Source organism: Momordica charantia, assembly GCF_013281855.1.
Source record: "Momordica charantia cultivar OHB3-1 chromosome 4 unlocalized genomic scaffold, Mcharantia_2.0 BLBB01000004.1, whole genome shotgun sequence".
In the NCBI taxonomy this organism is placed as follows: domain Eukaryota; kingdom Viridiplantae; phylum Streptophyta; class Magnoliopsida; order Cucurbitales; family Cucurbitaceae; genus Momordica; species Momordica charantia.
This window is the reverse complement of record NW_028275162.1, coordinates 26,708,103-26,736,029: the sequence shown is the minus strand read 5'-3', so window position 1 is coordinate 26,736,029 and position 27,927 is coordinate 26,708,103. Positions and strand designations below refer to the sequence as shown.

Below are 27,927 nucleotides of genomic sequence, written 5' to 3'. Positions count from 1 at the left end.
TATTTTGTCTTTTCATTTGTCATTTTTTCATTCATTCATTCTTTTTGTTTTCTTCAATTAAGTAATTTATTATGTTTGTCAAAGCATAACTCAGCAGTAATTGACAATATTTCTATCCAAAAGATTGTGAGTTTGATTTCCCACATGTTTTATTGAGAAGAAAATTATGTTTAAAAAAAAGTAATTTATTAATTATGCCAATTTGAATATAATTTAATTGATTAAGGTATATATCGTTATTCAAGCAACTCCAAATTTTATCTTTTCTTCTGTCATTTTTCCATTCCTTCGTTCTTTTGTTTTTTTTTTCAATTAAGTAATTTATTAATCGAGGTGGTTGTAGTTCAATTTGATTTTAAATACATCTCTTCTTTATTACATGCCGACCATAATTTAATTAGGCAAGAGATAACTATTGTCCAACATTTTTTTTTAATTTGTGTACACTATAACAGTGGTATAATATGAAATTATTGTACCACCTATAGTTTCAAAACTTCTGCCTATTTATCAAATAATTGTTTACAAAAGTATAATGGAAAGAGGTGGAGGTTGAGTTGAGAGTGATTGTGTTCTTAACTAATATTTTATTAAGTAAGAATTATTTACCATAAACCTAAGCTATATAAAGATTTTGATGAAAAGAAAAAAAAAGTTGAAAACTTTTTAATAAAAAAAAATAATAATGGAAGAAAAAGTGAAAACTTTTGGATTTAACTTTTGTTGACATTTATGAAGCACTCCACTTGCAAATTAAATTTGCATTCAAAGAAAACAAAGAAATCAAACTTGTCATCAAATTACTATTCCTTTACTTTCCCTCCCACTTACTTTCAATATGACAATCACAAAGGGGTATCCATACAAAAGGAAAACCATAATGCATCACAAATATAATCAAAAGTGGCTAATTGCCAACAAAACCCACATGATTGCTTGTGGAGCATCACATTCAAATTCCTTGATTGTCTTTCTTAATGACCTAACTAAGATGTAATTATCATCCAAAAAAATTCAACTTCAAAATTTTAACTCTTGAAATGAGCACATGGGTGAATTTGACTGTACTAATACAAGCGGTAAGGATTCAAGCCAAGTGTCAATTGTTTCAATTAGTTTATTTATATTTTATCATTATATATTTGAAATGTTTGAGCCCAATTCTTCTTTTTTTTTTTTTTTTTGAAAAAACCATTCACATGTTACATCCTTGAAAGAACCAACTACTAACCCAAACTTCAAGTAATGTCTTGAACCAAAGCAATCTAGCTATTTTAGGTGATAAATAACTCCAAATAAAGGCCACAAATTTCCCTTAATTTGATCTGAAATTTCAACTTTATCGAAAATATATATTTTAACTAATTAAACTATATATTTAAGTGTGATCTTATTTCAAACAGTATCATATTTCTCCCCGCTGTCTTGTTACCAAATCCAACCATTACAATTACAGTGGACATGATGGTGGAATCCAATCCAGCCCCTCTTCTTCTCTTCAAGCCCAACTCTTGGACACAGCAATTTGTCTCTATGGTTGACCAATCCTTCCCCCACGCGTTCACCTCGCGCGTCTTCTGCAATTCCCCCTTCTTTTTCCCTCAACTCATGTCTCTGTCACTCTTCTGGTTCTCTCTCATTCTCACCGAAAGAGACAAACGAGGGAGAACTGAAGGGTTCTTCCCCAGAGATTAGAGAAACCCATCTTCTCTTTTGGCCTATTTCTAATTCTTCCCCCCGAAGTTCTCTGTTTTAGGGTTTTTCTTTTCTCAGTGAAGCTCCACCGTTCTATTTCAGAGGCTTTTGGGGAAAGAGGGCATCGAATTAAAAAAATACATAGACGGTGGTGTATACTCTCCGAGTCAGTTTGGTGAGTTTTGAATATATTATATATTCTTTTCTTTCTCATTAGTTTAAAAAAGAGGTCGGTTCTGTCTTGTGACACTTCTGGTTGCTATTGCTACTGCTTTTGCAATCGCTTTATATATCAAATCGGAGTAGGAAACTTGTGGGGTTTATGGGTTCTTGCATTACTGGAGTTTACTAGTTTAGGGATTGGATTTTGTTCGATCTCTGAGCGGAGAAAGGGGGGTATGGTATGGTTTTTAGTTTTTTGATCTGTGGAATGTCAAAAGTGGTTTTTGGAGCAAACCCATTTGAAGATGGCTCCGATTCGGCATCAAATCTTTCAGAAGGATGGGTTTCTGAGCTACCCTCCTCCCATGGCGGATTCTTCTTCGTCCCCTTTTGTTGGAACTTACAATAAGGAACCAACCCCACCTGCATCGTCTTCTGCAACCTCGTCTGGCACGAGGATAAGTCCAGCAGTTCTTTTTATCATAGTCATTTTGGCTGTTTTGTTTTTCATCTCTGGTTTGCTCCATCTTCTTGTTAGATTCCTTATAAAGCACCCATCTTCCTCAGCCTCCTCTCAATCTAACAGAAACCCAGAACTTTCTCCTTCTGATGCACTTCAGAGACAGCTGCAGCAGCTCTTCCATCTCCATGATTCTGGTTTAGATCAAGCTTTTATAGATGCACTTCCTGTTTTCCAGTATAAAGAAATAGTGGGTCTGAAGGAGCCATTTGATTGTGCTGTTTGTTTGTGTGAGTTTTCTGAGAAGGACCAACTAAGATTACTTCCTATGTGCAGCCATGCCTTTCATATCAACTGTATAGACACTTGGCTCTTGTCAAATTCAACGTGTCCTCTTTGTCGAGGAACCCTCTTTAACCCCGGGTTCTCGATTGAAAATCCGATGTTTGATTTCGACGATCTGGGAGACGAAGATGAGTGTTCTGGGAATGCAGATCGCAGGTTCCCTACTTGTCAGAAAACAATGGAAATTCAAGAGGTAGTGAATGAGAAGGGGGTTTTCCCTGTGAGACTTGGAAAATTCAGGAGGATGAATCCGGCCGAGCCTGTAGAGACTGAAGTTGGAGAGACCAGTAGTAGTAATTTGGATGCTAGGAGATGTTATTCAATGGGATCGTATCAATACGTTGTTATCGACGCTGACCTCAGAATCGCCTTGTCTAAAGCTCGACGAGAGGGTGATAATAAACAGCTCTCCAAAGATACAGAACCAAATAGCATCTCTCCAGTCCAAGCAGACTTGGATGGAAAGAAGCTGAATAGTGTAGTTAAAGGAGAGAGTTACTCCGTTTCGAAGATCTGGCTTTGGTCTAAAAAGGGGAAGTTCGCGAGTTCTACCGAACCGCAGATAGGTATGCCTTCTTCTCTAAATATGGACTTGCCATGGTTGAGGCAAACACAAGGGCCATGATAAAATAAAAATGACCTCAAAACTGTTTTTTTTTCTTTCCTTTTTTGGGTTGAAATTGAAAATGATCCTTATCAATGTTTGTTGTATCTACTTAGATTTTTGTATTTGAAATTTTCATGGTGCTAACTTGTGAGCTATTGATTATGACAAGAATGCTCAACAGTCCTCCTACCACTGAAATCAGAAATCTCATCCTTTTCTTCTGAGCTATTTTTCGACATTTGAATGGCACTATAGTATTTCTAGAATAGGAAGAGCGGTGATGTCTCGAACACTAATAAACATGATTCATGAAAGTTGGAGCAATCAACATGAACTCTGCTAGTGTAGTGTAGTAGATTAGATCCTATGAATCATTTTGATGTTAAATTTTGGAGGCCTACAAAGGTCATAATGCCTATTCTTTTTCAGTTTCTAAATTTTTCGTCATTGTTACCATATCTCTTCTGATCATTGCACACATCTCATCATTCGAACACTTTTGAAGCCCCAGTTTCTGGAAATTGTACATGTTGGGGCTTTTTACATTTTTTTGGCTGTTTCAAATCTCCAAAGAAGAGAAGAGAACCATGTAAAATTTAGATGTATGTTAAAATCTTCCAAAGCAGAGAAGAAGGCTCCAAAAGCAGTGTCTCTCATTGCCCTGTCCCAGCAATTATCATCTGTGTAAGATGTGTCAATGAGTGGACCATGTCCTTTTGCTTTCTTCATGCCTTTTGAGGCACTTGCCCTCTCTCTCTCTTCCCCTTCTTTTGTGTTGATTGGAAGAGGCTTTTCTTTTATGAGGGAGGGAGGAGGCCCCTCTTGCTTTGAAAACAAGTGGTTTTTGAAGTGTAAGAGAGAGAGAGTGGTGGTGGGATCCATGAAGGTTTTGAAGTTGATAGAATGAAAATGCATCTTGTGAATGAAAGAGCAGGTTTTGATTCAAAAAGTGGGCGTGATTTTTTTTCTTTCTTGAGTTCAACATGGGTAGATCTGAACTTTTGATCTTGTGGTCGATGATATATACGTTAACCAGTTGAGCTATGTTTAGGTTCGCAAGTGAGGTGTTTAGCAGTTGCAAATGGGTTCCGTTTCCTTCTTTTTCCTTATCTTCCCATGTGAAGATGTTGAACTAACTAAATAGTTATTATATAATTAATTGACTGACGACCTTTTGTTTTCTTTTTTGGTCTTAAATGTGATCAGTTGAGCTGTTCTTTGAAGTCTATAATTTTGTTTACATTGAAGGGGAGAAATAGGTCAGCGAGTTTGAATGTTGACCTCTCCCAGAAGATTTTTTAAAGTTTAGATACTATTTTGATCACTGTATTTTTAGTTTTGGTTTATTTTGATATTTGTACTTTTATATTTGGAAAATTTTTAAGAAAAGAAATGAAGAGTAATTAAGTGTATTTTTTATGACAAGAGAAGGGGATTAGAGGTAAATTTTGAGAAAGTAGAGTTGGTTTTGGATAACATTATTAAAGATAAATGAAAGGTGGGATCAGTGTGAACCAAATGACTTGGGGAAAAAAGTTGGATAAATTGGACAGCTATTTTGATAGCTACAAAAGTTGAGAAATTGAAATCCATTGTTTAAGGAGGAAAATGAAATATTTCATAAAATAGAAGAAAATTTTCATTATTGTCCTTATCTTGGTTGAAATTACATTTTGACTTTATACTTTCTTTCATGCCAAAGGTTTAAAATATGATGAAATATTACAAATTTGAGTATAGTTAGGCTTAGATATTTGAATAAATCTAGTGAATACGTATTTGATAGATTTTGTTTTTTAAAACCTATTTTTAGATTGTGTGATTCAAATGGTGGAAATCTTGAAAATGATAGTTTTATATTTTTAGATTTTAAATTTGAAATTTTGAAATACAATAAAAGTTTTAATAAATATGATATGCTAAAATTAAAATAGGTAAAACATAACATATTGTAAATTATATAATAGTATAAAATAATGATGAATCTCTTATTTTTAGATCGAACTAAACGCATCTTGTCGACAAGGCAAAATTATAGTACAAAAAAATCATGGTATACAATTTATAATTTTAGATTTACAAAATTATTATATTCTTCATATTTTAGAGGAAAAAGAATAAACGAATAAAAAATGATTACTGATTTATTTTTTGTTTTTTTTTATTTTTATTTTTTTGTTTTTAACGTTGGCTCCAAATCAACCCACCATTCATATTTCCACGGTCCCAAGATCCGTAAACTTCCGTTTTCCTCCTCCGCCGGATCGCTGTAGTTCAGTCGACGGCTCTGGCGAGGCAATCAAGTTGATCGAGATTAGTCCAGACCCATGCGGTTTCCATCGATTTATCATATGAAGGAGAGTCCGTCCTTGCCGAGGTCCATGGAGGATTTAGCGGATGACGGCATGGCAGCAAAGCGAGTGGAGAAATCGCGGCGCTTATGGTCTTCGTAGAAAGGATCGTCGCGGACGGGACCTTCATCGAAATTGAGAGAATAGCTGAGAGGGTCGTAGCGGAAGGTGGATTGGCGATTGCGAGGGCTCTTGTTGAATTGACGGATGAAGGTCTTCCATTTGGGGCCGGCGACGATCTCGGACCATCCTCGGATCCTCCTCCAGCCCCTGAGCCACCAGTCGTCGTCGTGCTCGGAGGTGCGGATCCGCTCCCACCACATGGAGCCGGCCTGCGAGGGATTGGACCTCAGGCAAGGGAGCCAGAGGCAGCAGCTGCGGCTGGCGAAGGCCGATTCGTGAAGGTCGTCGGCGTGGTGGAAGCCATTTTCGTCGGAGGAGAGGTCGGGGGATTGGGATTGAGGAACAGACATTAAGAGGGAGAGAATCGAGGGCGTAGGGTTTGTGCTTCTGGGGAAATTGATTTGCAGAAAAGTGGTTTCTCTGCAAATCAATTGTGGCCCTTTGGCTTCTCTCTCTTCTATTTTCTCTTCGGAGTTTGTTGATTTTGGAGGATTATATGAGAAGCGGAGGAACAAAAGTTTTACAACGGAAAACTCGCTGGAAATTAGTCAATATTTACCCAAAATTGTCACTCAGCCAGATGTTTTTTCTTTCTTCCATTTTCTGGTCCACATTTGTCAATCATTTTCCTCTTCCCCTTCTTTCTTTTTCCTTTTTGAAACACTAAAAATAAAAAATAAGTTTACCTTCTTTGAACTTTAAAATATATATATATATATATATATATATAGGAGTAACTTATGACTTATGAGAAAAGTGAAAAGATATTAATGTTTCAAAGAAAAACGACATTAGAGTTGAAATTTTTTTGAAATTTAAAAGTTTTGATAGGTTGATACAATAGTCAGACTTTATACACTAATAAATGAGCTTAATTTTGTTCAAGGTCTGATTTTCTTTTATATTAGCGAGTTTGAAAATTTTCTACATTGCTTTTTTGTTAAAACCTTATACCTATTTTCAATATCTACTATTATACATGATGAACTATAGTTATACAACTACTAACCAGACAGAGAATTCTTGACTTCATGTTTTAATTGTCAAGATTCCTTTCTTTCTATTTGGGGATGAGTTACAAAGGTTATTAGTTGTTTTTAAGGTGCCAGCATATGGAATAATTTTGTCATTCTCCAGGTGTGTAGCCCACAATACTGATTAAATTTGGCCTGCCTCATTCTACGTCTGTCTTGTGGATCTCTTTTTAGTTTTCTTTTTTTTTTTTAAGAATATTTATTTCATTTACTGTAAATATTGTACTTGTTCGAGCTTTGCTTTCTCTAGAAAAAAAAGGCATCCCAGGAACCATGGACTAAAAAGATAATGTGACAAACAAAGACATGACAGAACCACACTTTCATTGAGTCCTAAGAAAAAGAAATCTTTCAAACTCAGATAATTAGCAAAAACCATTCATTTTTATTCCAATACATCATAGGTAAAGAATTGAAATCGAAAACAAATATTGTAACGTAACATAAATGTCAGATAAAAAAAAGCTACATTTTTATGGAAGTTTAACCTTAATGTACTCAGATATATTGCCATTTTCTTTATTGCTCAGTTCTGAAGCATAGGAATTATCAGTGAAAGAGAGAACAAATGTACCTTTAGTAAAAATGGGAGTCTGGAAAGACTAATGTTATCTGAAGTCTGTCTAATATATATCAAATATGGTGCTGCTGCTGTTGCAAATTTGAGAAGATGAATGTTCAAAATGGACGCCCAACAGATCACATGCTTCACTTGATTAATTTCAACACATCTCCCACAAGATGTAAGGAACCAGTTACAAGAACCTGAAGAATGAAAAGCAGTTCAATTTAAATTACAACCGCGGAAGAAAAACAGCCAATTTAAATATTAATGCTTGTTCACAATGTTATGATACGTCAACCTCAAAAATTGACATAGAATGAGAAACGGAAGTTTGTTTTTCTCTCTTTTTCCCAGCAAGCTTCATAATTCCTTTGGCCTAAAAATCTCATATTGGGGATAATGATTTATACTTTAGGAACACATGTAACACAAAAGCCAACTTCAGTTCTTTGACTTAGGTTTACTGTTCCCCAATAAGTTGCATAGCCTCCCAAATACGATATAATCATTTTCCTAAATTACTCAACCTAAAATATTCTCATTTTCTTCAAAATTACCTGAAGTCGAATTGACCGGTTTTGCTGCAGGATGCTATCTCGGAGCCATCTAATAGCCACAGGGAGAGAAGGAAATACTGTGCTATTCTCACAACTTTTACCACCCACTTCTGGTTTATCGGTTTCTTCTTCAAGTACAGCACCGGTCCCTTTAGAATCAGTGCCTACTGTGTCAAAATATCACGGTATAAGAATTAAACTTGCTAAAATGGTGTATCTAACTAAAAATCTATCTGGGGAAGGATAAAGATTGGTTCCAGCACTTTTAAGAAACAAGTTTGGTTACATCATAAACCACTAGCGTTAGCCAATAATACCTTTTTCACATTGGATGAGGTTTTCCCATACTCTTCGAATATTAAACTGCCAAGAAAGGTCAATTTGTCCATTTGCTTCTGTTAGAGCATGGGTTCCAACCTTGTCGAAGACTGATGTATTTGGAACGAAGAGTGCTTTCTTGAAGTGGACACCTGGATTATATGAGCAAACTTTTACGGAATTTTATTGATCTAGGGCACATCTTCTTCTGCGAAAAATCTATCACCTGATCTTTTAGTTCTAACAGTTTGAGAAATACTTGCCATTATTCGCACATGTTTTGATCAGAGGTGGGAGAAGCAGCTGCGGATCTCGCACTGACATACAATTGAACAGTAGCACCTACAATGTCCAACAATACTAGGTTAAACAGCATGTCAGCATCTAAAGAAGTTGAAGCACCGCATAAATGAGTAAAGAGTCAGATACCTTCTCTTTATGAAAGGTAGAACTAAAAAAGGAGCGTCAAAACATTACACTGATGAACTTAGAGTCAAATAATTGTACATGAATAAAATCTAGTAAGGAAGTAAGATGTGTCAAAGAGATTGAACTATTTTTCCCTTGTGCTATTAGCCTATTACTCAAAGGAATAGTGATGAGAGAGGGAACCGATCAGCTTGTGAGCTTCTTCTTCTCTAAGAAAGGTTGCAGTCCTGGAACCCCAGGCTGCACCAAAGGAAGACAACAAGGGGTCCTACTCCTAACAGTAGGTATCTGAATCTTAATTCTCAATCATAATCCTGGAATCCCTTATGCTATGAGTAATAGACGGCTGTAACACTAAGAATACAGAGAAGAGAGCAACAGTAGAGGCTGCTAGAAGAGGCTATAGGGTGAAACAAGAAGAGGAAAGGGGAGAAATGCTAGGGGAGTTATATTTTGTTAATACTAGCAAAGAAAATTCATTGCTCCCTGATCTCCCACTTTTTGATACATTGATTGCAGGCGAACAATGCCTTCTCAATAGGTATTCAACCTGAAACTATCTAATTTAAATATTTATAATCCTCTTTTTCTTGACAAACAATAAAATGAACTTGGAAGAGTGGAACTAAAGTTGAAATTTACCGGCACAGATGTCTTCCTTGCTTCATCATTCTGATTTTCTTGAAGAAGTTTATTTGAAGATATACCATTATCCTCCAACTGATAATTTAAGGTGCCTCGCTGGTTATCTTTCATCACAGCAGAAAACCATCTACCGCAAGCCTCCATACTCTCTGGACTATGGGCTCCATCCAAATAAAAGACAAGATCTCCCGGGGATTCAATATCAATATATCTATCAGGAACAATTTGTGCTCGTCCTTCAAAGCTGGCAGTTGTAAGCCCTTCTATGAACTGCTCGGGCAAAGACCTCTGATAACATATTATTAAAAGGAAAAAGAATCATAAAACACGAGATAATGTTATAGAAGAAAAATCTCATGTGTAGAACTTACACTCTGTTCCATGTATGACAGCTTGGAATGGCCAGTCCTCTGGAGCCAAGCGGAGGATAGGGCAATAGCAAGACCAGCATTTAGATACTGGTGCTCGCCTTCAAGCCCAAGTTTATGACCATGTAGTAGCTCAGGATCCAACGACGGCACTACTGTTAGTTGTACCTATGATGTGCAAAATTGTTGCAGTTCATTTAGAGGAAAGGTTGTACCGTAAACCTCCTAGCTGGTAGAGTAACAATCAGCCTTGCGCAATCAAAAATACTGTTACCTTATCAGGAATCCTAAAAAAAAACAGAAACCAAAAGAAAAGAAAAACAAAACGGCTAACAAATTGATGTAATTTAGTAGTTACATTGCCATGTGAGACATACAGAAGCATAGATTACTACAAGAAATAATTTCAGCTCGCATATGGCCTAGCAAAGAAAGAAAATTCAGAGCATCCAAAGTTAACATGACACTGTTTCAAATATAAGGTGCTATGAACAATGGCTACTAACAAGGGTGTAATAAAATTAAATTTAGGTTTTATGTGTCAGCTCTTCTAGTAATGGTACAAAGGAAGTCATGCATGTGTTTTTGTGAATGAACTGAACTAGTTAATGGAAGAACCATGCACATACATCCAACCGTGAAGCCTTATCTCTAAGCACATTCATGGCTTCATCAGGTTGAACTACGGTAAAAGCTGGAACACCACGCTGCACCAAAGGAAAAGGAAGACAACAAACATTAATTGATTATTCCAAGACGTTTGTGCTTTGAGGAAAGTCTTTTGAAGCAAACCTTGAAGATACCAGCTTTCTCCGAAGCTATCTCACCAAGAGTATTTCCTATTTCGACAAATGCAAAACAGAAAGAAAGCAACAATTTAAAAAACATATGAAACGTGAATTGGAGCACTTATCAAACAGGAGACAAAACGTCTATGCTCATGCATAAGCCAAACTAAAAGCAACCAGTTAAAATCATTTACTTTCCAGGAAAACAACCATCAAGGTTAAGAGGAGGCTAACCAAGAAGTTCCATGTGGTCGTAACCAAGAGAAGCTATACCACACACAATGGGTGCCCGGACCTGAGACATTAGAGGATCTTATAATGGCCATACTTTGATGTAAGGTTTCTACTTTAAATAATAGATGAAGAACAAATTCTCTGAAATGCCACGTAATAGTTTATTTATTCAAACCAAAAGAGAATGAGCATACCACATTTGTAGCATCGAAAGTTCCACCTAAACCAACCTCCAAGATAGCTACATCCACCTTCATTGATGGCAATAAAATATTATCTTTCTAATCCACCTAATAAATCGAGCAAAGACAGCCTGTCCAAAAAAAGATTAAAATAAAAAGTACACATCAAACCTGCTCATCTGAAAATATTTTGAACGCAAGTAATGCAAGGAAGCGAAACAATTGAGGCATTGGTATATCCTTACTAGTCTTTTCCTGCAGAAAATAAAAATCATATAGAATCATAGTGAACAGCTAGGAAAATTGATAGTCCAACAAATCCTAAATGGAACCACTTTAGTTATCATATCAATACAGGATTGCCAGCATGTAAGTTTTTAGTACTCTGAGAGATACAATACAGTTGGATAACTGTCCATAATTAATCTGGATGCAAAAATAATAACAGCATGACCAATTTCCTCTAGATTTGAGCTCGAAAGAGTTAGAAATAAAGCTTAAAGACAATGTAATGCACAAAACTTATTAGATTAAATATAAGATATGTGGCAGATGCTCAATCAAATCCAACATAATTCATTATGTTGGAGTGAAAGGACGGATTGGACCAAAAGTCATACTTCTTTAGGGTATTTCACATCAAGCCCTTTTTGTATTTATTCTTATAGTGAAATTAATTCTTGTTGAGGGGCCTTTTGAAATGAACCCGGATTTATTCTAAGATTGTATTTGTTACCCTGTCTCATAACCTTGATAACATAAAGAAGCCTGTTATTCTTCTCGTGACTTTTTTTTAATATCAGTGAAACATTCTGTTTCTAGTGAAAGATACAAAAAGCCAATATAATTCTTTAATAGGTTGGTTATAGATCTTACCCTACTTGAAGCTCAAACTCCAAATACATGATTCTAGCTACAAAGTTTCAATCTCCCTTCCACTATCTAACCTTGTGTTACACACTCATAATAAATATAACATAAGAATCAATATTCCAATATATTCTGGCATGCAACAAAATGACACAACATCCGTCAGTTCTACATAGCAGATTTTTTCCCCCTATAAGAGTTGCTTTGATTAAGCGGAAATAAATTACGAAATAGCCATATAGAATTAGTTTAGTTAAGTTCAGAATTTAGTTTTATAGTGTTCAAAATTCTCTTTGCTATAAGAATAAGCAACTCGGAATCTAAATACAACTTTTGCATGTGCAATTAAATTCAAAGCAGCATAAATGTTATCCATTAGATGAACTTATGCCTCAGAAAAATAATAGTAAATCAAAATGACAAGGAAAATACCTTTAACCTATTATAGCACCACCAGAAATAGGTTAAAAATTTCTCTTCACTAATGTCGATACTGCAACAACCAATTGAAACAAAAAATAATCATTAAAACAACATTTATAACCAATTATCAGAAGGGCACTCAAGAGTCTGCAACTACAAAATTGAAAAAGAGCTTAAACTTTTCGAACAAAAGCACTTGGTCCAGAAATAAAATTAGATAATGTGATGCAAGTTGTTCAAGCAGTTGAAAATCATTGTCTTTACAATGAGAACAACCATCTGCCTCATCTAAAAAAAAAAGAACGACCAAACTATGTAATATGTAAAATAGTTACCCATCCAGGCGAAATCTTTCTCGGATATCAATAAGATGAGGCGAAGTGAAAAGGCCAGTGTGGAAGCCACAATTACGCAATATGGATTCAGTAAAGGTGCACGTGGATCCCTATGCAAGTCCCAACAAAAAGAAAAAAGTTCAGTTAACACAATATGATTTTCAAGCAATCTCAATGATAGATTTCTAAGCAAATAAGTAAAAATCTTCTTCAATTGACAATTAGCAGTGTGCAAGAAATTGAAAGTCACAAAACAGAATTTGAAAAACAGTCTAATACAAAGTAGGTTAAAAAATGAAATCCTCTGCAAAAAAAAAAAAAAAATCTCAACATTACATCCCACATGTCAGCTTAGATATCAACACAAGGCACTACACATGAATTCTTAATATGAAATGGGAAGGAAATAATATGCACAGGAGTTTGATTTTCATACTTCTTGCTTTGATATCTTGTTAAATTATTATTAGACCTAAAACGCTTTAGATTGAGATAAATTTATATATTGATTGCATTCTCAACCAGAACCATTATGTACCTCTAGTTATCAAATAAAATCAAAGTGTAAGGTGTAAGCTATATAATGAGACGTAAAAGTATAAAACCATAACCCTTATTTTTACAAGAAACAAAACTTTTAAACTAAATTAATTTTCTAAAAGAAGTTTGTAACATACATCTAATATCCCTTTTATTTTCATAAATATGTAATATACTTGAAAGTAAATAACTAAGAAATCTGGTTATTTCATTAAAATTTATGATAACAGAATAAAATGGCGTCGAAGTGTTTACATACATAAAATATAGCACAAATGGATGTTCTAATAAAACAGATGAAGAAACTATAAACGTCTATACATGACTACAATCCCTTTGTGCTGTGAAAATATTTCTTTCGAAAAAGAAAATTGGTACCTTGCCTTTTGTGCCAGCGACATGAATGACCTTCATCTGCAACATGGGCTCCTCCAAATCCAGCATCTAATATATTAAGTGAACTCAATAATCATCAGCCCAAGTACACTCAGCAATAATGAAGTGTTAAGTTTCAGTAATACCTTTACATACTCGAACATCAACTCAAATCGATCTCCAGATTTATCACATCGTCTACGGTTGACAATCAAAGAGGATAGTGCATCCAATGCCTCTTCATAGGCGGTCTGCGAGTATTTCAATGTGCCATTACCTTCAAAAGCACCCATAACAACCCATAAACATTTTTAGTTTTACATGATAGAAATGCTTATCGCATTCTTTTCAAACATTCAACCCACAGTTTGAGCACTCGCCATAGATCCAAACAACTTCAATGTTGTTTAAACGTCGTATTAAAACACAACATGTGTCTATTACCGTTTTCCATGGTTACTAGCTGACCCCTAACTTCTCAGATATTGTGAGGATTCAAACTAGGCTTAAAGGCACATCCACTAGTCCAAAAGATGCAATGAATTGGGCACCAGGGAAGCACCGCCTTCTTGTTGTCGCCCCCAACATTCGCTACTCTCCAAGCTGCAAAACAGCTCGTGTTTTTTAGATAGAAGGAAAAGTATAGAATGGAAATACTCATCCCCTCTATGACAAAGGAAACCCATCAAACAATCAGGTGTATTTCCAATAGCTGACAAATCCCCACCCCACCCGTATATCTTGCATCCCTACGCTGATTATGAGTCGATTCAATTCAGCTTGCAATTTTGTTCAACCAATTGGCAATCGTTCTTTACATTTTCCCTGTTTCCTTTACACCATTTACCAACGACAAAAAAGGGAAGACGGGTTCATTTTTCTTCATCTTCTTGTACACGCAACAGAGTAACATTCATAGAACAGTACTAAAAACGAAAATTCATTACCAGGTATTCGTTGCTCAGATGAGAACAGTGTCAAAGGGGAAAGGGTCCTCGTCTTTTAATTTATCTCGTCCTATCCATGACCGGGCGACGCTAATGCGCGAGAGCAGAGGCCAAAGACAACGTCGAAGAAGCTGGAGAGTCGAATGGAACAACTACAGAAGAGATGAAGAGAGTGGCATATGTGGAAGAGGGTACGTGGGGAGGAGTGAAGAAGTTTCAACCATCGAAACAGAGGATAATGGGCTCGTTTTGGCCGTACCCGATTTCGGGTTTCCCAATTTGAATTGGTTGGATTAATCGACAATAAGGACACAGCAGTCCCTCAAGTTGGTGATGGAATGGTGTAGAGGGTAAGTCAATGTCGTTGGAAGGTCCCTACTGCGGAAAATGCTGCGCGCCTCTTTTCATCACCACCACTATCGTCTGATACGCTGAACTTCCCTCTGCCTCGCTCCATCTCAGGCAAACGGGTGTAAATCGGCTCACTTTGGTTCGGTTTTACATCGATTCAGCCTAATCGATCGATTTGGTGACCAACCGTGAGACTGTATTATCTGAGATGGTTTGTATCAATACAAAAATATTATAGGTCAAATCAAGTATAATTCAAGTGGTTAAAGTGAATTTAGAATTAAGTTTCTACCCGACACAAATCTCATTTAATTGAGGTTTTTAATATGAAAATTTTGTGTTCTCAGCGTGAAAAGCTAAAACGAATCTAATTAAAATATTCTTTTAATCCAAAATTAATTTTTATATGTTAAATGTCATGTTTAAAGATCTCAAACCATCGGTAAAAGTCTGTCTTTTAACATAGTTATTAAATTTTTATACAACTTCACGTTCGATTCACATATTTAAAATACAAATTCAATGATATGTCAATTAAGATTTATATTGAAATATATAATAAAAATATAACAACAAGAATTTGAATAAATTTTTCTGTAAAATATAGAAACAAAAACAACATATTCAAATGAGTGAAAATGATGAGCACAACAAAATTCGAACTATTTAATTTTGTATTTTGTTTGTTTTATGGAAAAGGGAGTCGAAGTAAAAAGAAAAAAACTATTCACAAAATAAAATCAAATTTTGGTATTCAAAGTGGAAAGTCTTTTCCATGAACCATGAAAATTTCTTACTTTTTGATTTTCCAACACCATACTCTTCTAGTTTAAGATTCTTAAAATTCAATTTTATGTCTAGACGAATCATTAATTTTAGGCTCCGTTTGTCATCGGGAATTGGTAGGAAATGATTTGTAATTCCATGATTTTAAACAATGGAAATGATTTCAAATTCTTAATTGCGTTCGGGACCAAATGATTCTAAATCATTGAAATTAAAATTTATTGTTTGTATCTTCACCAGAAATGAAAAGAAATTATAATATTTTACTATTATGTCTTTAATATTTTGCAGAGTATTATATTATTTATAATATAATGTTTTAATATAAACTAGTAATTTTAATCATGTAATAATAAATAATTTAATGAAATCAACCTAACAAAAATTAAAAATTGTCAATGTCACAATTATTTTAGAAACAAAACTAAAAAAAATTGCAAATGTCTTTAATCAAATATTAAAAAAAACTTTAAATCAAACTATTTCAATTTATTCGTAGTAATATGCTTTTTTTTATCATAGTTATTTTAACGATATGCAGTACTAAAAAATAAAAGCAAAAGGATAAAAAAAACATACCAAAAAATAATAAACATATAAGAATAGAAAATCAGATTTAGGATGGGAATTAAAAAAAAAAACAAGGAGAGTCGGTTTATAGTTACTAGAACTAAAAAAACAAATCAAAATTTGAAATTAATTTGATTTAGGATTACAAAACAATGAGGTTATATATGATAAGGTTTAAATATAAAGTCCTCTCAAATCCGATCTATTTGGAATGAAAAATATTCTAACTAAAAACAGAATTTAAAATCATGATTTTAAATTCGTTTTCCTTTATCTATCCAAATAAGTGAAATGATTTCAAAATCCGCGTCAAATAAGTTAGTCTTGTAAACATTAGCATAATACAACCATAAATATGTATACTCTTTTTTTTTTAAGGCCAGCGGTTGAAATTAAGGGTGTGAAAAGCATGTTTGAAGCCATTTTCTAACTACCAAATTGTCGCCGTCGAAAGACAAAAAATACAAGACAAAGGCCAATCCCACCAGCATCCATATCGTCTACTGAGGCATTTTTAAGGAGAGAGATTTTAGAGCAGGGAGAGGTTGATCATATTCATGGCGAAGCTGCTAAGATTCAACAACAGTACTAGAGTTTTTGAGAGTAATTTTTATATACAACGTAAAATGTAAAATGTAAAAAATTTCAATAGTATTTTTGGATAGGTCGAATCTAGGTGGGTATTCGAGGCATAGGCTATTTAAGGAGATATGTATGCATCATTGCATATTTCATTATCAAGTCAGTGTTTGAGGCATAGGCCATAGGCCATTTAATGACACTTATATACATCATTGCATTCTTCATTATTGTCAAGTTTGGCCCACAAAAATATTTTGCATTTGCCTTTGTTCTTATTATTGAGGAAATTATTTACAACTTTTGCATATTTTTATCATACTCTACAACTTGCAAAAACTTTAGTCTATAAGGGCATCATTTTCTTTTGCCTTTTACTTTTTCACTCTCATTTTGGAACTCTATCTTACCTTTTTCATTTCTCTTGCTTCAAATTATTAAAAGCTCTAAGAATCATGATTAAGAAGGAAAAAAAAAAGTTAATATGTATTCTTTAAAAAAAAAGCCACCCATAAACTATCAATTTCATCCCTTTTCTTTACTAAATATTTGGCAGTAAAAAAAAACTCGCAAAGATGGGATCAAAATATGGTAAGAGAGACCCAACATTACAGATATGAAGTCTTGCAACCAAGACGTTCAGGATTCCTTTTGTTTTATGAGTTTTTACAGTGCACGATACGAGGGGACGAGATGTTAACAAGCACAAGTATCCTTGATTTCGAGCGACCAGATGAATACTACATATATCATTATGCATGAACTCTACGAAAACTAGCATTCCTCCCCATAAAAACATGGTTTGGACTTTGGCTTAAACAAACAAGACATATCCTGGACTCCTAATCCTACGCCCACATATATTCCCCATTTCACTAACTCGAAGCATTGAAAGATATACCTTCTGTTTCTTGTCAATAAGAGTTGGGATTACTGGTATAGCTATATCGAGCTCGAATGTTGTGATGGTTGTATCTCGGATCTCCGTAATCGACAGCCTTGATGACCATGGCTTCACGGCGTCCATCTTGTTCTTGAATTGCACCGAACACAATTTCATTCGTCTCGCAGCTCTTCTCGTAGTAGGTCGTTGGGCCAGACGAGTATTGGCGATGATGATATTGCTGCTGTTGCTGATGCTGTTGTTGTTGCTGCTGCTGATGGAATTGTTGTTGTTGATGATGTTGTATCTGCTGTTGTTGTTGATGATGTTGTATCTGCTGTTGTTGTTGCTGCTGTTGATGGAATTCACCATCCCACCCGCTAAAGTAGCTCCTGTTTGGCTTAAAATGGTGGGATCGATCGAGTTCTTGTGTCATAAATGGATAGGTTTTTTTGGTTGTTGGAGTTTTCGATTCAATGGATGGTGGCTCGTCTTCATCTCGAATCACAAAACTTTCTTGCAAGGGCCAAGTATTTGGATGTCTGTTAACTGGTTGAAACTGCTGATGGATCTGATGATTGAGAGGCTTCCTTCGAAATCCAGACAGCAATCCCCCAAAAATATCAGCCACAGATGAGCCGCTGTTGACGACAAGCCTCCCAAGCGAACCAAAGAAGCCTTCCTCCAGTTTCTCTGGTTCATCTTCACTTGGAATCAAGGAAGGCCTCACTGACTTGAGAGGAGGTCTTTGGTAATGTGAAACTGGTGTAGCTTTCATCATTTGATGACTTCTTGTATCCTACCATCCAAAAAAGAAAGAGAGAGATAAGTTTTGAATATGACAGAAAGTAAGATTCCATTTTATTTTCATCCAACTGAAGATCTTCAATGAAATATTAATCTGTTAACATAACCCAACTGGTTTCTAATAGGATATCTGAGTCGCTTACATTTCGATTCGGTTTGGATGATCTGAAATGGATTTTATTTAATACGAAATACATAGATGCACAATCTGCCTAGGATAGTAGAGACGACAAAGACTAAAAGAATAGTAGAAGCTAATGTGAGGCAACAAAAACCAAATTCCAAGAAGAAAACTGAATCTTGAGGTACCTTCTGTGGATTAGAAAACATCGTCTGCACTCTACGTTGGAGTAGAGCAAGAAGATAACCGAAAAAACCGGCAGCAACCAGCAATACTACCCCTGCACATAGAGATTGTACTCTTCATGTCACCAATGAGAATAAACGGCAGAGATGAAGGGTTTATATGCGAAGAACGATAAATGAAAACGACAGGGATAATGGTATTTTTTATACCTAAGTTGAGACTATCAGCATATTGAGTATTGCAGTCGTCGTAGTTGAGTTCAATCTCTCGAATTGCCTTGTTTCCTCTGTCTATAACCAGAAGAGAGCAACTACTTCCCACATAAACGACATCAAAATCGTTTGAGAACTTTGCATCTTCACTTGGACCATCAATATGACCACTCCCTTGGTTCCATCTTCCACCAGCAATAGTTGTAACTCCTGCAGTTAATAAAGATTTGGTCACATATATATGAGCTCTTACCCTGTGATAATTAACACAGCTACAAATTCCTTGTGCTTAGACACTGTGAAAGTTGAGAAACATTCATGATCAAGATGTGCTGAATCTAAAGCAGATTGTTAATGATTTGAATCCGACCACATAAACGAAGTGGAAACTGGATTCTGGGTGCTTGGAGAGGGAATCTCAAAAATATTTGTCAATATACCTGTATCACTAATCTTTCTGATGGCCATATTCATTGTATCTGCAATGTATATATTTCCCCTCTCGTCCAAAGTAAGTCCTTTCGGATGGTTCATTCTCGCTTCTCTTGGATGACCATCAACATGTCCAGAGTATCCTTCTGGTGATCCCGAAACCAGCTTTGGTCTGCTAACTGAAAATTGTCCAAAAGATAAGATTGCAGCAACTTCATTAGAAAGCACAGAAAATGCATACATACACTTTCATAACACAAACAAACTACAAAATCTTAATCAGATAATGAACAACGAATCCCACAACTCTCTCTCAGTAAATTGCCTTCATTATTAAGCCTACAAAAGCTTGTGTTCTTTCTTCCTTGATTTCGAGAATGAGTTAAATGTTGATTTCTGGAGTAAGAGATTAAGAAAGAATACGTCTTAACCAAACAAACACTGGAGTATGCCTTTCTAAGGAAGCTCAAAGGCATCTCATTAAATATGCACAAGGTTTTACTAGGAAGTACATAAAAAGAAGCCCATGGGATTCGGTCAAGAATTACAGCAATAAGAAGAAATATAAGTTCAAAACTGGTACCATCTAAAAAGTCCCAACCCAGAAGAGGCAAGCAGAGATAGAACTAAGAAAAGTACATTATACTCCAAAACGTGGAGCCTTCTCCAAAACAAAAGTACAGTGTCCTATAAGTAAAAATAATGAAGAGCTCAAGAAAGTCGAAACTCAGAGGGGAAAATATGCACTCCTGCAGAAAGTTAACAAAGAAACGAAGCTTTCATTTGAAACTTGCAATCAAGAATGCAAAGAAAAGAACAAAAAAAAAATGCAGCTCAATCTTCATCATGTGGCAAATAAAATAAATCATATGACAATGCTAATAAACCAAAAAGTGGCTTACATCGAGACAATGGCATTGAGATCTTATAGATATTGCTGTTTTCAGCATCCAAGATCAGAAGTTCCCCACTAGGCGACACCTCAACTGAATAAGGATCGATTCCCAGCTTACTGCCATCAAACACCGTCTCAACAGTATATCCACTCTCGAATTTCATCATCGAACGGCTGGAAACAGCTGAGAAGATAGAGCAGAAAACCCAGTAAAAAATTACATTCCCTATGCAAAAATGGAAGAATGCAAGGCGGCAAAAAAAGGATCCGTACCAGTTTTGGCGCTGGATTTCATCGACCACAGCTTCTTGACAAGCGAAGACACCACATTCGAAACAACCCCTCGAACAATTTCTGCTCAAAAAGTGGAAATGCCGTGAGCTGGGTGAGCCATAGACAGCATTCATAGTGGGAAAAAAGGCCAAAAATCAGACGATTGAGAACATGAGTAGTTCTTCGTTTGATGATACTTACTAGCAGGAGGCGTGGCTGAAGCAGAAGAAACCCCACCAAAAATAAGAAGAAAAAGGAGACCAAAAGCGACCCAAATCCTCGCCATTGTGGATTGGAGCTGGATTGAGGAGGAAAAACCCTCAAAAACTTGAAGGATTGAAGGTGCGCATATTGAGGAACACAGTGGAGAAGAGACCCAGAATAAAGTCGACCGCTTTCCCCCTCTACATATCAACCATGTGGTACCCTTTTCTCAGAAGGAATGACAGTGAAACAGACAAAGAAGGTTGAGTGGTTTTAGAAGATGAAATCGCAATCGACGAGAGAGTAGAGCTGTCCAAACTCCAAAGTAAAAAAAAAAAAAAAAAAAAAAGTAGAGCCAATGCCAAAGGGCGGAAAGATTAAAGAGGGTAGAATAAGAAGACTGTATATGGAGGCAGCCACCAGAAACAGGCGAATCAAATTGATCCGCTAGCTTAGTTTTGGTGCTTTTGTTTGTAATTCATCAAAACAACTTCGTTCAAGATTTTGGACGTAATTTATATCCATCTTTTTTATTAATGGCCAGAGTTTTTTTTAGTATAATAGATAACTTTTGTCAGAAATATATACTTTAAGCTTAACTAAAGTTATGTTTATATAAATTAAATTATATGATGTAATTATTTGAATTTGTTTTATTTTATTAAAAATTTAAATACTCTCAATTTCTACCGAAGATGTTGTATCACCTTAATCTCATTTTAGTTGGAAACTTTAGTTTTTTGATGTAGTTATGGTTTTAGAGAACTCTAAATATGTATTCATACTTCAAATAAAATACATGAAGAATACACACTTAATATAAAAATTACGAATTTATGCAAAATAAGACATAATAGTGAATTTCCCCTTTAATGAAAGCAAAAAGATAGTAGAAGATAGGTATGATGGAAGGAGGGGAATCACATTCCCTATGCTTTTGTACCATAACTCTAAGCTTCAAAACCAAGTTTGTGTAATACATCAAATTTACGATTTAAGCTTTAATATACTCTTTTTTTTTATCGACATGATCAACAATAATTGATATATATTTATGATCAATAGGTTAAAACAAAATAATATATTCTTTACCGAAGTTCCAAAATCGTAGATGTTTAATAAGTTCAAAAGTTCCATTAGTTAGAAAATTTAATAAACTCGAACTAGATTATAGAAGCTCTCAAATGGAATTGTGTTGGGTTGAGCTATAAACTTGTTTGAGTTACTCTCTTAAAGTAAATTGGACATTTGTAGGTCGGAATTGTTCGTAGATTGTCCTAAAGCCTAGTTTGGATTGACTAAACTAACATGGGTTTCTTTTTTATTTTATTTTCAAACTAAATAAATTTTATTCCATAAGAGAACAATGAAGGGGGTAGCATGAAAAACTTTTCATACTACTACATGAAAGTTTTCCTTCCAACATAGTCCAAATATTTTATTAATGGATCAAAATTGAGTTTTATCTTAGAACTAAACTGGATTAAATTAAAAAAAAAGTTAAAAGTTTAAATATACATTTTCAATTTTGGTTCATTTTGTTTTCTATACTTTTCAAAACGTCTATTTTATTTCATGTACTTTGAACTTCGTTCATTTTAGTTCTTATAATTTTAAAACTTTCATTTTGGTATTATATTTTTGAAAAGTGACTATTTTTGTCTCTTTATTTTCATTTTTATCTCATTTTTTTTATCTCAATTTTAGGATGACATTTCATTTACTAAATTTCTTGAAATATAGACATAAATTTGATTAAAATTTTATAAATAAAGAGTAAATTGGTCATTCTTTATAAGTACAGGACCAAAATAGACGTTTTGAAATTAGAGTAAAATAAACAAAAGTTCAAAGCACATCCCAAAAATTTAACTAAAAGGACCAAAATAGTATTTAAATAAAAAATAATAATTTAATTAGACTTTTGAAAAGAACTCCCAACCGAACGTACAGGAATACTCCATTGCCAAGCATCCAAGACTGGATTTTTTTGGTCAACTTTTGCCCTTTTGTTTTCTCCCCCCTCTGCCCATCACGTGCTTTTCCAATTCAGATCTCAATTATTATGTGTGGAATAATAGTAATTAATAATAATTAATAATAATACACCTCTGGACTCTGGTCTCTCTCTGAAGAATGTTTTCTTTGAATCTATTAATTAATCTTTAATGGTCAAATTAAACTTTACTACTTTAACCTTTATAAAGTTTGTGTCAATATTAAGTTGTTTGAGCAAAGTATAATATTTATATATATTCTCATGGGCCATACATCTCCTTATTGGGTTTGGTGAACCCATGATCCATAGCTTTAAATACCCATCAAAACTCATATTTTATGTCTTATTTAAAAAAGATGTTGGTAATCTTCAAAATTCATAATAATAACCTATTCCACTTCATGTTGATCATTGATTGACTGATAAATTGTAAAAATAAATAAACAAATAATTGATTTGATATATTCTAATACTACTTTTATAATCTATCTCACTTAATATTTCGAAAAATTAATTCGACAAAGACATGAATTAATTCAACCCAAAATTATGTCTCCTAGATAATGCATGTCTCCTAGATAATGCATGAAGTAGAATACTCGTCTTAAAACTATAAATGAGCTTTCAAATCTTTCTTGAACTATATATTCTTGTTAAAATGATATTTTGAAAAGTTTTGAGGACAAATTGCAAGAAGAAAAAAAAATAGTAGTTATAGTTTTGGGGAAAAAGCCATAATTTCCATCATTGAGCCCAAGCCCAAGCCCAGGCCCACACAATAAGTGAATACAAAAAAAAAAAAAAAAAAAAAAAAACAAACCTGCTTCCACAATTTGGCATTTTTAGACATAATAAACCATACCAACCTCAAGAGTAGAAGCATAAGGGATGCTCAAAGCATAAGATGGCCCTCTTGAATTTTTCCTCAAGAAATCATACCCATAATTAATCACAAGCTTCTTCATCCAACCTGATCCCTTTTTTGCCTTCACATATGAGTGTCCCATTATGAATGCTATTCCGGCCTCTCGAGCTTCCATCAACTCTTGCAACTCTCCCCTCGTATCGATATCCATTTTCGGACTCTCTGGGAGAACGAATCTCACTCTTTTCCTCAACTTCTCTGACTTTATCTCTGAAGTCCCTATGATTGGCGAAGAGTACGTTTCGTTTTCGCACATTCGTATGCCGTCTAGTTGGGTTGATGAGGTTCCAATCACTGTCATTCTTTCATTGTCGTCCAAGTCCTCATGTCTGAAAGTGTTGCATTCCGTTCTTTCCGACCTTATGAACTCTGCAATACTACAAACAAGATCTCTCTCGAACTCCAAGTCGTCCTTGTGAACATCACGATAGCCGTATCGTACGATGCAACGGTAGAGTCGATACTCCTTTGGCCCAACTCTTCCAACTAGAAATCTTTCCTCAGGTCTCACATGAGGCATTGTGACAGATTTGATGCAAAGAAAGACTAGAATTTGGTGAAAGGCGGGAAGGTTGGTGACAAAGTGAGAGAAAATGGCAGGGATCCCCGAAACGAGTTCGGTATGTACAAGGCCGATCCCTCGAACCCGAACGATCCCAATTTTGGGTCCTATACTAAGAAGCCAATTTATAGGAACTTTGTTTTCAACATCTGCCTCATATTTCTTCAAAGTTCCATAGTGCCAAACATACATAACCATAAGGAAAGTTAGTGAAAGAGCAATAGGAACCCAAGCCCCTTCAAAGAACTTGATAAGAGATGCAGAGAAGTACAAAGCTTCTATGGAGCCAAAGAAGAGTATGAAGGCTACAGCCAACAACACACTTTTACGCCAGCATAACACAATAACAAGAGACATCAGACAAGTTGAGACGAGCATAACGGTTATTACTGCTAACCCTGTACAATAAACAAACAGATCGACATGTCGTTACGTTCAAGAAGTAGATGATAGTATAAGCGAAATCGTGATGGTAACAAAACGACTTGTGAGCGATAGTACCTGCTGCATTACCCAAGCGTTTCGTGTCTCTAAACCCGATAGTAACCGCCAAACATAATATCATTAGTATCCAATTGATCAGCGGAATGTAAATTTGGCCGTGTATTTTCGACGATGTATGAATGATCTTTACCCTTGGGAAACAGCCCAAAGCAGAACACTGTTTGATTATCGAAAACGTGCCAGTGATGATGGCTTGACTGCCTACCACAGCTGCAAGTATTGCTATTGCAAGAACTGGCCATCTTACCTTTTCTACAACAAAACATAGGCAGTAGCACCATACATTACTTCATACAGCTCTATTTGATTCTCCAAAAAAGAAGGTTAGTGTAACCAGACCTACCAGGAACAGAAACGTAAAATCCGATCCGATAATCGTTGTCGAGATTGTGATGCTTAGAAAGGTAAGCAGCTTGTCCCATATATGCAAGAACTAAGGATGGATAAACCGCAAAAGTGAAAGCAAGCTGCAGCATTGTGACTTACTGTTACGAAAACATTTTAATCAAATGTAGTATAAATTGTGCTTATGACATGAAAAACTTAAGATATCATTGTGCTTCAATTTAATACCTTGATAGAAAACTGTGAAAAGTGTCCAAGATCAGCAAACATAGCTTCAGAACCTGAATATCAGAAAAGGGCTATTAGAAACAAAGAAAACACAAGGAGGGAATCGATTGCGGTCAGATCTAACATACTCGTACCTGTTATACACAAGAGGATTCCGCCCAATGCCATCCAACCTTGCTTTCGGGTTTTTCTCAAGAACTTGTACATGTAGTATGGGGAGAGTGCTTGGTAAACTAGGGGATTCCAATAGAAGATATTGTACAAACCAATGGCACTGATACATAGTAGCCATACAATTACAACTGGAGCGAACAGGAACCCGACCTGATGCGTTCCATAATGCTGCAGTGCGAACAAGAACACCAATATGCCACACGCGAGAGGGACTTCGATATCTGCAAGAGAATGAAAACATTCTTCCCGATTTAAAACCGAAAAAGACTTCTCGATGTATATGTTACTAACAAGAAAAGTTGGAGGGAACACAATCGGAAGGTAATGAGAGCAGGAGCTTTATATCATATATGATCAAAATCCTGCCTTCTCTTTGTGCAATGTAAATAAGTATTCAGAGTTGCTGCCAAATAGTATAACAAAAGCAACCATTTTACAAATTTGATCATCTTATTCAAAATATATCTAAATAAACCATCAATTCTCCAAGAAGATGCCTTGATGTTTTCCTTCTTACTTCCTTTCTAGTGCTCACAGAGAGGCAACCTACTGAGAAACTTCCAGACCTTTTTTCAGTGACATGTTGCACCTTTTTTCACCATATGCCAGATTATATAAGCTAGAATTTTAACCTCATGACAAAAAGAATATAGCGAGCTCGGTGTCAGAATTTGCTTTGATTAGGAAAAGACATGGAAGCATAAACATGTTTTTTAACGTCGTCGTGTCTATGCATAACGAATGCCGTGTTCTGAAGCAACCTCACAATTTACATAATTGCCAGATGCCAGAGAAAATCCATAGAGATATCTAATACAAAGACTGATGGATATAGTACACGAAGATGCCATCAAAGTATTGCAAGATTCATGGGATTGGCCACTAAGAAGAAACTTACACTGGTGATGTTCCTTAGCCATGGATAACTCAAGCCCAGACACAGCTGAAAAAACTGCAAATGAACAGAGAAAAAAGGCCAGACTAATCAAACAACAATCAATCTCCCAACTTCAAGAGAAATTCTTCAAAGAGGCCAAAACAATGTGGCTAACGATCCTACAACGTTAGATGAAGGAAAGAGAATTTAAATATTATTTCGAACTTGTATCAAAACGGTTATTAGGAGCAGATAGATTCCAAACCTGAAATTGCTGGCGTGAGCACTCCATCCCCAATCACCATGCAAGTCCCAATCAAGGCAAGAACAAGCAAAATTCTTTGCAGAACTTTGGACTTCTCCAAAGTTGATTTCAGACAAGAACCAGAACTAAAATCATTAGTTGATTCAGGCCTATCTCTTGTGTATGCAGAAAGCTCCTCATCTGCTAGCTGGTGATTGGGGAGAGAGCTCAGCCGGGCATGGCGGCAGAGCAGAGAATACAGAGCAAAAGTTCCCCCTTCGCCATTATCATCAGCTCTAAGAACCATGAACACATATTTAAGCAAAGGAATCAGTGTCAAAGTCCAAAACACAAAGCAAAGAACCCCATAAACCTCCTCATTTGTCTCCGAGTGCTGAATGTTCTCTGCAAAAGTGCTCTTGTACACATACAGAGGAGAAGTGCTTAAATCCCCATAAACAACCCCCAAGCTCTGATAAGCTAAAGTGAAGATTGTCCTCCATGATTCCCTCTGCAACACAAAACCCAAAAAAGATAAGATTTTTATGACGATTCAAGAACCATCCATTGGTATAAAAGATAAAATTACCTTATTGGGATGACCCCAGGATAAGCTCGGATCCATTAAGCCTAATTAGGAAGAAAAAAAGGTTCTTTTCAGCTTCATGGGGAACAATGAACAATAGAGAATATAAACTTCTGTTGGGGTTTCTGTTGGAATTGGGGCTGTAGCAAGAAATAGAGAGAACAGAGAAGAAGGGGTATTTTGTTTTCAGGGTTTAGACTTAGAGATTCTATTTTTCTTCTCAGAATCAGACATTATTTGTTATAGTTCATGTTTGAAGACAAGATGTATATAAAGAAGAAAGGAATGATTTTTTTGGGATGGATCGAAGAGAGAAACGTGGGTGCTGTGTCAACTGACATTGTAGAGATTGAAATTCCTTTTGAAATGAAAGCAATGGAACAAAATATTTAAAGGGAATTTTTGAATAATATGACAAAGGGAAAACAAAAAAAAAAGTTTGAATTTTGAAAGCAATGTTTCTTTGCAAAAACGGTGGCTTTTGTGAGTCTTTATTCTCTGGTTTTATCAGTTGGGATTGTTTGAAGGCTTTTAATGAAGTATAATTATTTGCTGAAATTTGCCAACACTCCATTTTCTTTCTTTATCGGTTAGTAACTCGCAATAACTAACTTTGGAAAGCGAAAACTTTTTAAATATGGGGATTTAAAGAAAAAAAAAAGAATGATTTTACAAGTAAAAAAACGTGTTTAATACCAAGTAAACCATTGTAACACTGTCATGTTCTTTGCTTCTCTTGTTTGTTTTTTTTTTTTCAATTCATTGTTCGTTTGAAAATTTGGATTAAATCTATATAAAAAATTCACTCGAAAGTTTACTTTTTAAAACATA

General features: G+C 35.3%; 4 protein-coding genes and 1 long non-coding RNA gene across 8 annotated transcripts; 2 read left to right on the top strand and 3 right to left on the bottom strand.

Annotated features, from left to right (window-relative positions):
• The first annotated feature begins 1,325 nt into the window (after positions 1-1,325).
• LOC148212079 (uncharacterized) lies at positions 1,326-6,318 on the top strand. The gene is made up of 2 exons (XR_015790207.1): positions 1,326-1,870; positions 5,501-6,318. It is a non-coding gene; the product is annotated as an uncharacterized LOC148212079 (long non-coding RNA).
• On the top strand, positions 1,869-3,497 carry LOC111006517 (RING/U-box superfamily protein). Its single transcript, XM_022278506.2, has one exon. It carries the CDS (start codon positions 2,163-2,165, stop codon positions 3,285-3,287), a length of 1,125 nt encoding a protein of 374 aa, XP_022134198.2. The 5' UTR covers positions 1,869-2,162; the 3' UTR covers positions 3,288-3,497.
• An 824-nt stretch (positions 6,319-7,142) lies between the features above and the next one.
• Positions 7,143-14,817, bottom strand: DFB (DHFS-FPGS homolog B). 3 transcript variants are annotated; one of them, XM_022278609.2, is made up of 17 exons: positions 14,354-14,817; positions 13,851-14,009; positions 13,553-13,683; positions 13,410-13,475; positions 12,492-12,601; positions 12,166-12,226; positions 11,035-11,118; positions 10,876-10,932; positions 10,682-10,742; positions 10,452-10,498; positions 10,289-10,366; positions 9,663-9,827; positions 9,289-9,561; positions 8,481-8,559; positions 8,217-8,369; positions 7,900-8,066; positions 7,143-7,542 (listed from the first exon to the last, which is right to left on the bottom strand). In XM_022278609.2, exons 2-17 carry the CDS (start codon positions 13,858-13,860, stop codon positions 7,486-7,488), a joined length of 1,599 nt encoding a protein of 532 aa, XP_022134301.1. In that variant the 5' UTR covers positions 13,861-14,009; positions 14,354-14,817; the 3' UTR covers positions 7,143-7,485. The 3 variants fall into 3 exon arrangements, with proteins under 3 accessions (XP_022134301.1, XP_022134298.1, XP_022134300.1); XM_022278606.2 differs by having other exon boundaries at positions 9,289-9,579; positions 14,354-14,815; XM_022278608.2 differs by having other exon boundaries at positions 7,900-8,063; positions 9,289-9,579; positions 14,354-14,814.
• Positions 14,818-17,247: 2,430 nt separating this feature from the next.
• On the bottom strand, positions 17,248-21,073 carry LOC111006596 (uncharacterized). Its single transcript, XM_022278610.2, has 7 exons — positions 20,650-21,073; positions 20,449-20,529; positions 20,183-20,359; positions 19,289-19,459; positions 18,846-19,058; positions 18,639-18,730; positions 17,248-18,321 (listed from the first exon to the last, which is right to left on the bottom strand). The coding sequence occupies exons 1-7, from the start codon at positions 20,732-20,734 to the stop codon at positions 17,554-17,556; spliced, it is 1,587 nt and encodes a 528-aa protein (XP_022134302.1). The 5' UTR covers positions 20,735-21,073; the 3' UTR covers positions 17,248-17,553.
• Positions 21,074-23,338: 2,265 nt separating this feature from the next.
• LOC111006750 (potassium transporter 6) lies at positions 23,339-27,474 on the bottom strand. 2 transcript variants are annotated; one of them, XM_022278838.2, is made up of 8 exons: positions 27,100-27,474; positions 26,532-27,021; positions 26,288-26,341; positions 25,350-25,610; positions 25,216-25,268; positions 24,986-25,109; positions 24,640-24,894; positions 23,339-24,536 (listed from the first exon to the last, which is right to left on the bottom strand). In XM_022278838.2, exons 1-8 carry the CDS (start codon positions 27,133-27,135, stop codon positions 23,494-23,496), a joined length of 2,316 nt encoding a protein of 771 aa, XP_022134530.1. In that variant the 5' UTR covers positions 27,136-27,474; the 3' UTR covers positions 23,339-23,493. The 2 variants fall into 2 exon arrangements, with proteins under 2 accessions (XP_022134530.1, XP_022134531.1); XM_022278839.2 differs by lacking the exon at positions 27,100-27,474 and having other exon boundaries at positions 26,532-26,806; positions 26,884-27,023.
• Between the last annotated feature and the right edge of the window lie 453 nt (positions 27,475-27,927).

Coding starts and splice junctions, on each gene's coding strand:
- DFB (XM_022278606.2), bottom strand. Junction 10,499..10,681: donor CGACCACATGGAACTTCTTG/GTTAGCCTCCTC, acceptor TTGTCGAAATAG/GAAATACTCTTGGTGAGATA. Junction 7,543..7,899: donor ACCGGTCAATTCGACTTCAG/GTAATTTTGAAG, acceptor TTCATTCTTCAG/GTTCTTGTAACTGGTTCCTT.
- LOC111006750 (XM_022278838.2), bottom strand. CDS start 27,135: ATGGATCCGAGCTTATCCTGGGGTCATCCCAATAAG. Junction 25,269..25,349: donor AATCCTCTTGTGTATAACAG/GTACGAGTATGT, acceptor TCTGATATTCAG/GTTCTGAAGCTATGTTTGCT. Junction 25,110..25,215: donor TTTCACAGTTTTCTATCAAG/GTATTAAATTGA, acceptor ACAATGCTGCAG/CTTGCTTTCACTTTTGCGGT.
- LOC111006517 (XM_022278506.2), top strand. CDS start 2,163: ATGGCTCCGATTCGGCATCAAATCTTTCAGAAGGATGGGTTTCTGAGC.
- LOC111006596 (XM_022278610.2), bottom strand. CDS start 20,734: ATGGCGAGGATTTGGGTCGCTTTTGGTCTCCTTTTTCTTCTTATTTTT. Junction 20,530..20,649: donor TTCAGCCACGCCTCCTGCTA/GTAAGTATCATC, acceptor CTTTTTGAGCAG/AAATTGTTCGAGGGGTTGTT. Junction 18,322..18,638: donor TGTTTTCTAATCCACAGAAG/GTACCTCAAGAT, acceptor TTTGGATGGTAG/GATACAAGAAGTCATCAAAT.